Genomic DNA, 13,926 nt, shown 5'->3' with positions numbered 1-13,926 from the left:
ATTTTTTTAAGCTGTTGAAGATGTCATTCAACCCCCAAATTACCCAAATTTCCAGTGGCCTTAGAATACTGCCTTGATAACTGTAGGACAGAGTCTGTCACCCAGGGTTATCCAAGAAGGAAATGTATTGAAGTGATTTGTCTTTCCTTGGACAGCAACTTGAAGAAAATTTTGGGCTTGCAGGCTGGTAATCCATAGTGCCACGGTGCATATTATAAGGCTTAATACTTCGTGTCTGAGTGCCTGTAATAAAAAAAAAAGAAAAAAATAAAAGAAAAAAAAACAAAACAACTGTAGATCCAGTTGAAAGCTTTTATATGATTACCAAAGTGCTTGCTTTTGAGCTTGGCTACGCAGATAAATTTGAACATGTCAGCATCAGCTGAAGATCTTTCCACAAGGCTCCTTTTAGCTGCCTGTTTCAACACTTCGTTAGTCTACTTTTGCTATTTCTATTTGCATTAAACAGTAACTTTACGGTAAAAATCCAAGTGCTATGTGGACTTTTTGGTCTTATCTATCAATGTGATATTATGGTATTGAACACTTTGTGAGTCTGCTTTGTTTCGCTGCCTCTTTTTACTGCAAATTTTAAATTGTTTAACTTTTAACGTTCAACTTTCTTTTGCATTTTAAAATTTACAATTCAGAATTAAAATACGTGTTTTAGAAGCACTAAATAAGTGACATTAAGAAAAGGAGAAAAAAAGGAGAAAAGGAGAAAACAGAAAGGAGAAAAAAATGGTTGGCAGACAACTTAAAAGCATTTTTTTAAATTTCATGAAAATAAAATACTCAGATCAGTTGGGGGATGGATGGACACACATACACACACACATTCACACACAAGCTCAAGGTTTTATTCGGTTATTACGTGGTTATTAACCTGGAACTTTGAAGCTTTATTGGTAACCTGCCTTTATCTGGCTGTTTTTGTGTGCAGTTCCTGAAGATATAAAATACACAAGATTGTACATCTTTCCTTTCAAGGAGTATAAAAAAACCAAGCATGCTGCCTTTTTGAGGCTGGTACAGAAATTTATATATTATAGTGTCAGTAATTATATAGTCTTATTACAAAAATTAATAGTTTGACTACTGAGCTGCGATTTTATGATCAGAACTGAATAGGAGAGGAAGCAACTGGTTATCTGTCACTTTTGAATATTAAATAATTCAATGTTCTCTATACAGCTAGTATCAGAGAAGTGAAACTGCGTTTCCCAGGACTACGTAGCAGCACGGTGGAAGATGTTAGTCTTTGTTTATCAAGTATCACATTTTGAATTTTGTATAAAGTGGCTTTTATAATCAGTTTTGAGAAACTACCTATGATGATTAAGGCTAATGGGTGTGGGCTTTTATTATATTATTATATTTTATTTTTAAATAGAAATTAAATTATGCCTTCTTGCTGGTAAATGAGCATCTCTTGATGGTGAAACTGTGGCCCTGTGTTAGATAGGTGTGGTGCCTGGGAGCACTGCTTTGTAGTGAAATAATGAAAACCTTAGACAACGTATAACTATCGGCACTGAGGATGTGGTTTCTGTCTTACGTGTGCCTTACTGAAGAAGGGGTGTACCAGGACCCCCTGAGCCGTGTGGAGTCGCTCAGATGCTAAGACCAGCCATCGCTGCGCGTTCGTACTAACTGCAGAGCGGGTACCCCAGCGGGCTGCTGGCTTGTGTCTGTCACTGCCAGATACATCTGTGATCCCTTCAGCAGAGTTGAGAAAGAACAGATTAACATTTTAATTTATTAAACTTTCTCAGGAACTGAGTCAGGAACAAGCCCACTTCCTCTGTAATTTGACATGCAGATGAAGTGTGAATTAAGTAAAATATTGTGCCTGGATCTTTATCTTCTGTAGAAGATCTATCTTCTGTAGAAGATCTTTATCTTCTGTAGAGCTACAGGGAAAGATTTGGAAAATTTTTGGAATTAACGATCATTGTCATGTTGTTTGCATTTGTTAACCCTTCAAGCTGTGACAGTTTTAATAAACCTTACAACACAGCTGACAGGGCTTGCTAAAAATCAAATCTATTTCAGTAAAAACACATTAAAAACAAGAGTTAAGTAATGAGTAGATATAGATCTGTGCTGAAACTTCCCGCATTATTCCTGTGCTATTTACAAAAGTAAAGTCAATGTCATATGTGTGAGCTGGAAAAGGCTGGGGGGGTTGTTTGTTTTCCTTCTTCTGAATGCAGACAATGTGACTGGCATGCAGACTGTGTCCTTCCTCCTGCCCGGTGCTCCTTGCGTTATGGCTGCTGGGGAGCCAAGTCTCCTTTTGGAAGTCTTTATCAGTCGCTGCTCCTTCTTGCAAAGAGACTGGAAAGGATTTCTTTCTGAGGCTGTTACAGTTGGGTTTTAAGTGGCTTAAGGTGAAGGAGAGTGGGCTGTGTCTCAGGCTGCAGATGGGAGAGACTCGGATTTGAACGTGTGTCCACTTGGGTAACACCGGTGTGCTACCTTTGGGGCTTGCTATGCTGAGGAAGAAAGCATGCATGAGTTAATTGATTTAAGGCCTTCCACATAGTGAGGCACAAGTTGCTATATAGAAGTCTTTATTTTTAAAATGACATATATCAAGGCTATTAGTGTCTGAAATGTTGTCTTTAAGGAGCATGTCCCAGAATAATGTTACAAAAACATAGCTACATTTGTGCAGTGTTCTTAAATCAAAGTATGACATGTACCTATACATACAGCTTGTGGAGTCTCTTATCTCCTAAAATAGATATTACTTTAAATGTTGTGAGACAAAAGAATGCTAGAAAATTAAGGTGATCCATAGCCTAGAAAAAGGTAAGGAATTTTAAGTTGATTATCTGGGGAATAGAAATGACTTTTCTGCATCGAGAAGCATCTGCTGACATATCAGCTGTTATCATCATCTTCATTGCAAAAACCTAGGGTGTGCAGTAGGGTTAGCTCAGGTTTTCTGGCCCTGGATGCTTTGCTTTTGTGTATTTAGGTGAATTATGTAAATCCATGCTAAAAGAAATTTTAGCTTAATTTGTCTGATGACTACTGCTGTGTTATTTTTCAGTACTAGAAGATAAACTAAAAAGAATGAAAAAAGGATGTGGTATTTGATTGGGTGTTTTATGGATGAGCAACTTTTTGAAGTTCTTGTATGTGTGTGTTTAAAATGTTCAGATTATTATAATAAAGATTTTAAATTTATTTTCTGACTGAAGGCCATAAGAAGCATTGGGTGTTGGGATATAAAATTTCAATCAAAAGCAGAAATATTGGAGGTATAAAACAAAATGTTCTATATTGCCACAGGGAACACAAGATGTTCTATTAACTTTTAAAGCCATACAGATTTTATAACAATTGAAGTGTGGATTGAGGAAAAGAGTATTTTAATAGAGCACATTCAAGAGGTTCTTGGAGAGCCACAAGATTTAACACAACCCTTTACACTGTGTTGTCCAGCTGTTCCTGTGAGCATCCATAATTTATGTGTCTTCCATTCATAGCTGCAGCTTGTTTATCCCCAAAATAACAAGGCTGGTGATAAATGCTCAGCATGAGCAAAGAAAAAAACTGCCTCAAAGCAATCTGCGATTCAAGATAACTTATGTGAACAGAAGGTACCTTTTTGGTGATGTTGATAAATGTTGTGATCCCAAAACATTGGGGCTGCTTCTGTTCTGAGATGCAGGTGAAAAGTTGCCGAAGATGAGGGATCCAAGTGAATGACCTAGTTGTGCCTTACTGGGGTGAGACAGCTCATGTTGTATCACAATATGTCTCTGAATTATTTTCCCCATCGCTACTGAAATATTTTAGCCACTTACTAGTTGATGTTCACTTGGTTGATTTTTCTAGGAATACAGTTAATTTCCATAATGCTTGCTTAACACCAGTGCCATCTGCTGTATTAGAATAGCAGCATATTCTAGGCAGCTTTGGCAGTACTGAAAAGCACTTCAGAAGTAACTGAAGGAAAGGATCACAAATAGGCGAGTGATATTCTGTGAACAAACCCAGGAAGCTAAGCTAATTTGGGGACTGTTTTTAAAAGACAGGGTGGTGCAGCCTGCCTCTGCCCAAACACATTCTGTCACTTTGCACTTGGAACTTGAGGCCGTGCTGGATTTTTTGATGAAATACGTAAAATCAGAAAGTGAACTTTGCATTCAGGTGCATGTTGGAGAGGGGCAATGAAAGCAAAGGCAAGGCTGTGTTGTCACAGGGAAAGGGACATCATGAATAACAAATGTTGGGAAAGAGATCAGGTGGCATGGGGGCACGCATTTTCGTCATGTTGTGTGACTGGGGGAACATGCAGAGGGGAAGGAGACGTCTCAACAGGTGTTCTGAACCTCTCATCTTGTCTCTTCTAAAGAAACTCGGGGTCTGGAAGATTTCTGCTCCTCTCAGTGTGTCTAATGGTCATCCCCTGTTTCCCCGTGAGAGTTGGAGGACCTGTCTGTCTACAGATCAGAGATCTGAGGTCTCTTTTTCCATCCCCTGATGTGGATTCAGGCTCCTTTCTCTGTCCCTGTATTAATCAGGTTAAGAAAGAGGGAAAGGAATGTCAAAAGACCATCTGATTTAAACCTCTGAAAACCAGAAGAGCCAGGACCTGATGTTAGTAGATGGCTTGGTCAAGCAAATGGAGAAGGCATGCTGCCAGCCCATAGCCAGCTGCCAGTGAATTAGGAGCATGCCACTGCAGAAATGCCAGATGTCAGGGAGCAATTTGATATGTAGAAATGACTTAAAATCCCATGGCTGTAATGTTTGTTCTTTGAAAACAGTCACAGAAGCTGGACAGAAAAAGGGCTAATCTCGTAGCACTCTTGACCTTCATCCAGCCTTAGCAACATCTTAGAAGCAAATTACGTGAAAGTCATTCAAAGCATCTAAATATTTACTAGCACTCCTAAATCACATTCATTTCTGTTAGAAGCAACCAACCAAAGAAAATTTAATGCAAAATCTTACTTTTATGGTTTCCTGGTAGTATTACTCACATGCCTTTTCATGCTGTAAAATACAGAAAAATAGCACAATGAATACTGAATCCCATGGTACCATTTTTAATTATCTCCATGGTACCTGCTTATCTAATAATTCAGTCAACTGGTTTTAATTGGGTTTGTGTATTATTCACAGCATTGTAGTATCAGGATGGAGAAATGTGCATTTTCTTTCCTTCTTTTACATGTTTATAGCATTTCCTGCTGAGTTATTGTTGGAGCAATATATATGGGTGCACTGCAGGAAAACCGGTTTGCAAAGTCAACTATACCTCATACTTTAGCAGTAAGATCTCTTTGCAATATTTCTTTTCTCCGAGATAGCTGTTTAGTAAGAAAGCTGTCTGTTGCTTATATAAACCTTGATATTTTACACAATAATAAGATCATATTTTTGTAGCTTTTAGTTCTATGAAATCAATCCAGAATTTGAAAATTAAGTTTCTTTTGGCCTACTAGAGCAAGAATTGTGAAGTAATTTTCCAGTGGAATTTAGCAATTCTTTTTGTATGTGTCCATGATTTGCTAGGTTAGCAAGAGCTAATAATTCAGAGGGTATGTTAGTAGCTGAAGCAATAACCATAACTGAACACAAATGCACGTGTATGAGCTGTGCACAGGCGCAGACAACCTTTGTAGCAAGAACTATCCCTTTTATCTGGTACCTTATTTGAGTAAGTTGGCCTTTCTTTTCTTTAGTTGCCTTGTTGCTGAACTTGAATAAATGCACGAGCCTATGCGTCTAAGTAAAAGACTTAAATTAATGTGCAGATCCCTGCAGAGTGTGCTCCAAGTCTGCATTACTTACAAAGAGAAATTTGAGCTTCAGAGCATGTATTTATGGTGTCAGCAAAGTGAATATATTTGTGACATTCCTAAAATTTGTTGTGTATTCTCAACATATTAGTTGCCAAACAAATGTTTTGCTGAAAGCAATCCAAAACATAAATAGAATTTTAATTCTCCTTTAGAGTTTGTAACCCCAATTACCCTCTACAGCTCTTTTGAAAGAGTGTGCAGTCAAACACATCATTATGAAACACTTTCAAATAATGAAACAATGTCAAATGAACTTCAGTGGAATAGCTAATCTCTCTCTCTCTTTTTTTTTTTTTTTTAAAAAAAAAGGAAAATTCAGTTATTAGAAAACAAGAACAGGTTAACTGGTTCTTGATGACATGCCGTGTGAGTCTTGAGACTTCTCAGCCCATGCTTAAGTGCTTGTACATTCTTCTTCACTTGGTGTGGAGCTTCAGGGAATGTTGTATCGATATCTTCCCTACTTCCCGCTACATGTCACTCATATCTAGGAACAAAGCCACAGATAAGGGCGCTCATGTTAAATGAATTTCTCATACATTCTTTGAAGAGATTCACTTCCTTTTATTTGTGGAAATGATGCGGGGGTGCTGCCCTGTAACCAGAGGAAGGTCTGTCAGATGATCTGGGCTGGAGAGGGATCGTTGCTAGTATTTAATGTAGCCTAACTTGCCAATAGGCTTCTGTCAGCTAAGCAAAGCTTTAAAATGCATGATAAATTCCAAAGTCCCCTGGGCAATTGTTGTCTAGATACTGTGTGATTAAACTGTTTGGCCTAACTCTTCTGTCTCCTGCACTAGGCCAGTGAGGTTTGGCCTGTGTAAGTTTTCTGCTCCCTCAACACCCTTTTTTCCTGTCACTTGGCAGTTTTGCTAGGTCAGATGGATAGCTGTGCCTCCTCGCTTCTACAGGAAGCCACTAGCACCCTTTCTGTCGCAAATCACACCAAATAAGACCACTTTAATAGGCTCTTTGCCATTTTTGTTTGTTACTCCTTGTTTCCAATCCTCTTTGAGGCCTTCGCGAAAGTCACCTCATTTCAAAGCGCACAGGAAGTCGAACTGAGGGCACCTCGAGGAGGGCTTCTGTCTGCACAGGGAGTCACGGCTGCAGAGGGTGTTAGGGAACGGGGAAAACCTCTCACTAGAAGAAAGTTAACATAATAAGATTTCCACTTGTTTTAAGCCAGCCTTAATGTCAGCGTACGTGTATCATGCAGTTGAAGCATTATATTTTTAGAGTCTCGGGAGATACGGTTTCAGGGTTTTGCTCATGAGAATTAGCTAGAACCTGATGGAAAGTACAGTCTTTTGACATAAATTCAAACAAACGGGTGCATGATAAGCAGGAGCCTTAGAAGGTTGTAAGATAGCACAAGGGTCAGGACAGGGAACATTTCCATTTCTCTTGCCTCCTTGACTGCAGAATAGCAGAGAGTTGTCTGCTTTGAGATGGGTTTGTTTATTGTCCAGAAGTCCTGAGCATAAAGATACCCATGAAAGTGCTTGAGGGCTCTACACAAGCTTAAGAGGGTTCATAAATAACACCTGTTGGAAGAAAGAAGATACTGCGCAGATGCTTGACTGGACAGATAAGCCTCTAGACAGGCTGTCGTAGGAGCTGCTGGGCCTTCTGCAAAATGCTAACTAAAAGTGCTGTGGAGGAGCATATCCACACACCGTGCTCCTGGGGCCGTTGCCCATGGGCTTCATGTCTGAAGCTGCACACTGTACACCCCTCCAGCACGTGCGCAGCATCAGTGAACCCCTCGGGCTGGGAAAGAAGAGAATGGCTGCGTGAGGAATGATATGACACAATGATAGGCCCCCAACCGTTCCTGTGCTCTAATAACAGTTCTGGTTTAGAATCCTGAATATTTTTAATTTTGGCTGTTGCATGTTAAACAAGTGAGCGTTTAGGTAATTATTGACAACTTTCACGTTTGCAAGGATGTTTTTAATATTAAGATGAGATCTTCATGACATTAAAGCATTTACTTCAAAATGGGTTAAACATAGGACCTTTGGTTTTAAAGAGTAATTGTCTAAAGCTTATTTAATATGGGCTCACTCCTCTTTCCCAGTTGTGGATGATTTGTATGTACTTTCATTTTTCCATTATAAAATTGCTGGAGGGATATTGCTAGCAATGATTTATATGTCTGGTACACATTGATATTTTTGGTACTTCTGCTTCTAAAATAGATGGAGGAGTTAAAGCTGAATCTTATAAATCAGTGTGTTGTAAATGAAGTAGGCTTTTAAATAAGAGATTGTGGAAAAAACGAGCTGAGCTAGCCTCCTTTTTCATAATCATAATCATTAAACTTGGCTATATCAGAACAGTCTTCCATGCGCTAGGAAAAAGTCATTCAAGTATGCGGATCAGTGGTTACACAATGAGTTTTTAAAATGGGTGGGTAAGGTGCTGCACTGGAAATGTAAAGCATTGTGCTGGAAATCCAAACACCTGAGCAGAAGCCTTCCTGAGGGTTGCCAGATGCCACCTCCAATTCACCCAGCTGTCAGTGAGTATTCATCCTTCAGGTGCAGAAAGTCCAAGCTGGTCAGCATGGAGCTGCCATTGCCTGCACCACTTGCTGCCTCTGCTCTGCAATATTGCCTTGGTGTGGGAGTTACCTCTCCTGTGGAGGAAAGGGAAAGGTGCAGATTGCTTTCTGGCCTCAGGAGTAACGAGGTGCCAGTGCAGTTCTGTGTGAACATCTTAAGTCTTTTGGCTTTCTCATTTTTGGGTGTTTGTGTGTTGAACATCTAATATAACATTAGGGAGTCTGAGAGCCACCCGGTGCCTGGTGGGGCAGGAAAAAGAGCTGGGGATCCTCAAGACAGGAGGAAACCCATTTCTGCCACATTTGTTCTCCATACAAAGAGTGATCATGAGGAGAAACAGGAAGGAGTGTGATTAGTTTGAGTTCATGAACAATGTGAGTTTCGGGCAAGTCAGAAAAAAATATTTAAAAAATAAATGAAGGCTGGTTTGGTTTTCTTTTTCTTTCTTTTTGTTTTTCTTGCTAGTGCCAGAAAATACACAGGACATGAATTCCTCAGTAATCCAACAGGTATACGTTGTACCTAGTCATAAAATAACAAAATCTGATCAACCAGTTAGTTAGAAAGAAAACAGAATGTTTGTGATAGCTTGTGACTCTCATTTATACATTGAATGCTCATATTGAATCCTCTCTGTTAGTAAATAATAGTTGTTAATGTGCCATGACTGTGTACAATGAAGTGATGGCTTCAAGTGGGTATTCGAAATAGAAGTGGGAGTGCTGTGAACTTAATTCACTGCTGCTGGTGCTCTGGTGTTAACAGTGTCATGACTGAAATTCACAGCCAGACATTTTTTCTATTAAAATGAAGTATAAGGAGCAAAATAACTATTGTATTTGAAACATTTGTTATCCCCTTTGGAAAAAAGTTTCCTATGAACGCTTTTTTAGTTCAGTCCTGCTGCAATTGTGACCTCTAGTGGAAAAAGCCAGTTTGTTATCCTAATGATGATGCATCAAATTACAAAGTAATTCATTGTGTTGCAATATTCATTATGTCTGATGTAGGAGCATTTCCAAGACTAATTAATGGTAAAATCCGTTCAAGGCACTGTATGTATATGATGACAGTATCACTTGCGTGCAAATCTGTTAAGACATTTTTAGATATCTACTCTGAAAGATGTTACAAAGAAAGATTTCTCTTTCCATTAAAGAAGCAGGCAAGAAGATACGTAAAATATAATCCAGGATATACTGCAATATACAGCAGTCTGAACACAAAGGACATGAGGCCAATGGGATGAGGTTCAACATGGCTCAGTGCCAGGTCCTGTGCTTTGGCCACAACAACCCCATGCAGTGCTACAGGCTCAGGGCAGAGTGGCTGAAAGCTGTGCAGAGGAAAAGGATCTGGGGATGCTGATGGATGCTCACCTGAACATGAGCCAGCAGTGTGCCCAGGTGGCCAAGAAGGCCAACGGCATCCTGGTTTTGTATCAGGAATAGTGTAGCCAGCAGGACCAGGGAGGTGATCGTCCTCCTGTACTCTGCTCTGGTGAGGCCGCACCTCGAGTGCTGTGTTCAGCTTTGGGCCCCTCACTACAAGAAGGACATTGAGGCCCTGGAGCATGTCCAGAGAAGGGCTACGAAGCTGGTGAAGGGCCTGGGACACAAGTCCTGTGAGGAGCAGCTGAGGGAACTGGGGGTGTTTGGTCTGGAGAAGACGAAGCTCAGGGGAGACCTCATTGCTCTCTGCAACTACCTGAAAGGAAGGTGTGGGGAGCTGGGGTTGAGCTTCTTCTCACAGGTAACTAGTGATAGGACTAGAGGGAACGGCCTCAAGTTGTGCCAGGGGAGGTTCAGGTTGGAAATGAGAGACATTTCCTCTCAGAAAGAGCGGTCAGGCATTGGGACGGGTTGCCCAGGGAGGTGGTGGAGTCACCGTCCCTGGGGGTGTTTAAGGAGAGGTTGGACGTGGTGCTTAGGGACATGGTTTAGTGGGTGATATTGGTGGTAGGGGGATGGTTGGAGCTGATGATCTTGGAGGGCTTTTCCAACCTTAATGTTTCTATGGTTCTATGATAACACAGCAAATAAGAATTGCATGTGGTATTTTTCATATTTGGATGATCTTGAAGCTATTTATAAAGTTAAGTAACCCAGGTAGGTAGGCACAGCTGCCACTGCCAGGCAGAGGGGGGTGTACACAGCAGTGGGGCTGCTGGCCCTTGGCCGGCTGTACATCCAGACCCCAGGAGCACTTTCAGCTAAGCTGCTCTAACGGGGCATCCTTCAGTGTGTGTGCTCCCCTGGCCCCTGAGAAAATCTCAGGCTCTCGGTTGTCAAAATAAAAAGATGCTGAAAAATAGCGGAGGAATGGTATTTCAGATTTTTGTGTAAAACAAGTGTAAATGTAGTCTTTTTCACCCCTCTGTAGTCAGTAAATGAAGCGCTGTGTGCTTTCTTTGATTTTTAAGTGATTGGACATTGCCATTGTGTCATTTACCGAATGGATTTCTGTATACATGTGTTTCCAGCTTTTGTGAACCAGAAAGCAGACTATTTGATGCAGATATTGATTTGCTGACCTATGAAATGGTTTTGACTTAGGCTATTACCAGGTGTATTTTGTACTTGTTTTTTTTTGTTGTTGCTTTAACAGTTTGTGTGAAAGATTTTACCTGATTAATCCTGGCTTCCAGTTACTAGGCAAAAATCTTATCATCTAGAACGCTTATTACATTTTCTTGAGAACCTGCTTATGACAATATTCTGCACTGTTCATGAAAAATATTGGGAGGAACCGAAAATCTGGAGGGATGTCCTGTGACATGCAAGGCACCTGGCTAATTACAGAGGGAGGTTCCAAAAGCTCCCAAGAGCCTTTATTTTCCCCAGCCGGGAGTTTGGAAGCTGGGCCTTGGGGTTTTAACGATGAACTTCGAAGTGCAGCAGAGAAAAGAGAGGCATTTCCTAGGGATTTGCAGTATCTCGTTAAAGATGCTACATAATGATAAGTGATAGGGAAAAGAGATTTGTATATGGGGAATGACTGAAATCTTTCTTCTTATTTTTCAGGGTATGAACATAATCTTTCATGTAGCCTTGGCTCTCTTAAAGGTAAGCCATTGATCAGAAGCTTTTTTATTCAACTGTATGGAATGTTTTCTCCAGCTGAATGTATCATGTTGAAAGGGAACGATAATGGTGGGACTTCTGGGGGAGGGAGTAGAGGAGAAATATCATAGGTAGAGATGTCTTCAGAATTATACTTATGGTAGATTTGTTTTTATTAAACTTAATCATGTTCCAAAGTTCCTGGAACAAGGAGTGCAGTCTCAGGATTTAAGTGTCTTATGTGCAATTACTATTTAGAAAACAATTATGATTCACTTCACAACGTATTTCTTTTGTAGCTGGGTTCTTTCATATCAATACGCAAGAAAAGTACTTGAATATTATTTGGTATTAAATGTATTTGTAATGCCAAGAGAAGAATGGAAGCCTTTTATGAAATGGGTAACTTCTAGCTTTGGTTTAGGTGAACAGAGTTTACCTAAAGCACAAAAACCCCTCCAACCTCTAGGTAAACCACTGGTCCTTTTGATGCCAGCAAGACAGCTCAAAATTAACTTACATCAACATTCACAAGTTGTGCAGTTATGCAGTTATGCAGCCTGGCTTTGAGACTGGGTGTACACCCAGCGGTCAGAACAACTCTTTAGAAAATGTGATGAGGGTTAGAAAAGACTAAAATCCTTAACTCAGACAAGTCATACTGGAAATTTATTTTTCAAACCCAATTTCTTTTAACAGAAAATGCTCAGTCTTTTTATTTTATGTACGTTCCACAGTACACTGTTTTTCCAGTTGAACATTTCTCTTTGGCCTTTCCAGGAGAGGAAAATTCAAGGAAGTATTTTGTTAGTGTTATTATAAAACTATTTTCTAGGCTAAGGAGTTTTAAGAGTTGTTTTCTAATTCTGCTTGTAGGGATTCTTCTTGTGCTTATGCAGGATTCTCTATCTGCCTCTTCTGGTAATAATGAGCTCTAAATGGTAAGGGAAGTATTATCCTGAGAAACTATTTCTGTACCACAGCCAAAAACAACTATGAAGAAGATACAGCTAAGTAGGCTAGGATTCTAAATCAGAAGCGCTCACATCAGAGCACATTTCCATAGTAGTACCAACACAGGGCTGGTGATTGTCTATCATCAAATTAACATTATGATTTGCTCTCAAGCAGGAATTGCTGTTCTGTTAGGAGGTAAAATAATTTCATACCTGGAGAGCTGAAATAATTTTTTCCTGTCCAGATGTGTTCATAACCTCTCTTAACCATTAGAGACAATGTCCTTTATTTTACTGGTCTTTTTAAGCTGAAGAATGTGAATACCAGTGCTGCAGAACAACAACTTTAAAAGCTGTGAGTTTCTAAGGGCGTGCTTCTTGCTGATTCTGAAGCAGATGAAAACAATTCTTAAGGATTTGTTCTATGTTAAAACAGAGCTATTATGTTCTCATCCTCAATCTCGTATATTAGTTTCAGTTTGGAAGAAATCATCAGTGGAATATCTGAGTCTTTACTCTGCAAATGCCAATTTTCTCACATTTTTGTGAAGTGTGTGCTTCTCAATCCCTCACTAAATAACAACAGAAAGCTTTTAGACTGATCTTCCTCTTACTCAGTGCAGTTTCTCATTGTTACAACCAGCTGCTTGTATTTAAATTGAGTGGCTGTTGGTTTTGAAACGACAGTACTACTTCTGTGACCAATTACCCGCAGCATCTCGCTGCAGAAAATAAACACGTATTTAAGACACGAGGGGAATCCTTTCCCTTTCCGCCTCCCACATTCTGAGTATGTTTGCAGCAATGAGCAGCTAGCAGATTAAAGCTCTTTAGCCACGGAGGCCATCATTTGTAATAGGGCATTAATCTGATTTATCGAAGTAAAAACAGAGTCTTGTTTTTGTGTAGCATCCCAATGCTATGCTTTCCAATGCATGTCGCTTCAGCAGGCACTGCTCATCGGTGTGCTCACCAGTCACGCTATCCAGCTGGTGGCAGCATTTTGCAATTTGACATTAATCATTCAGTTACGTCATGTTGAGACTGCACCTGAATTAACATTCAGCGAGCTGAGCTAATAGCATAGACATCCCTTACTTTTCATTTGCTGAGCATCGGAAAACATGGTGAAGCACTGGGGTGTGAGAAGAGCCCTAGTGTTGAGAAAGGCCGCATAGACAAGTGTGGTTCAGAACAAGTCAGCAAGCAACATTGTATTGGTATTTTCACTTGCAAAATCCCCATTAAGACTGGTAGCTGAGAGTGACAGAGCAAAATGAACCATTCCAATGCCAGCATATTTTCAGGTCTCTTTTGTCATCAGCTAGTTAGTTTCCTTGTTGGAAAATACAAAATAAACATGAAAATCTTCACATATGGCAAGAAAGAAAAGAAAAAAAAAAAAGCAATAAGCTTTGTTTCATATTTGCATATTTCTGTAATTATTTCCATAAACTTAAGTTTCTGATTTTGCTACCTCGGGAAAAAAATAAAAAGCAAAATGCATGGT

The 13,926-nt window shown here is 39.9% G+C and overlaps 1 protein-coding gene across 6 annotated transcripts in view; it reads left to right on the top strand.

Moving 5' to 3' along the window:
- The window catches only part of RABGAP1L (RAB GTPase activating protein 1 like), a 248,438-nt gene that overhangs the window by 156,629 nt on the left and 77,883 nt on the right, over positions 1–13,926 (top strand). For all 6 annotated transcript variants that reach the window (XM_067001789.1, XM_067001790.1, XM_048073418.2 and 3 more), the window contains one exon: positions 11,422–11,463. In XM_067001789.1, the coding sequence (XP_066857890.1) occupies positions 11,422–11,463 (42 nt within the window). The remainder of the gene's footprint in view (positions 1–11,421; positions 11,464–13,926) is intronic.

Source organism: Anser cygnoides, chromosome 8 (genome assembly GCF_040182565.1).
Source record: "Anser cygnoides isolate HZ-2024a breed goose chromosome 8, Taihu_goose_T2T_genome, whole genome shotgun sequence".
NCBI classification, from domain to species: domain Eukaryota; kingdom Metazoa; phylum Chordata; class Aves; order Anseriformes; family Anatidae; genus Anser; species Anser cygnoides.
This window is presented reverse-complemented; position numbering and strand designations above follow the sequence as displayed.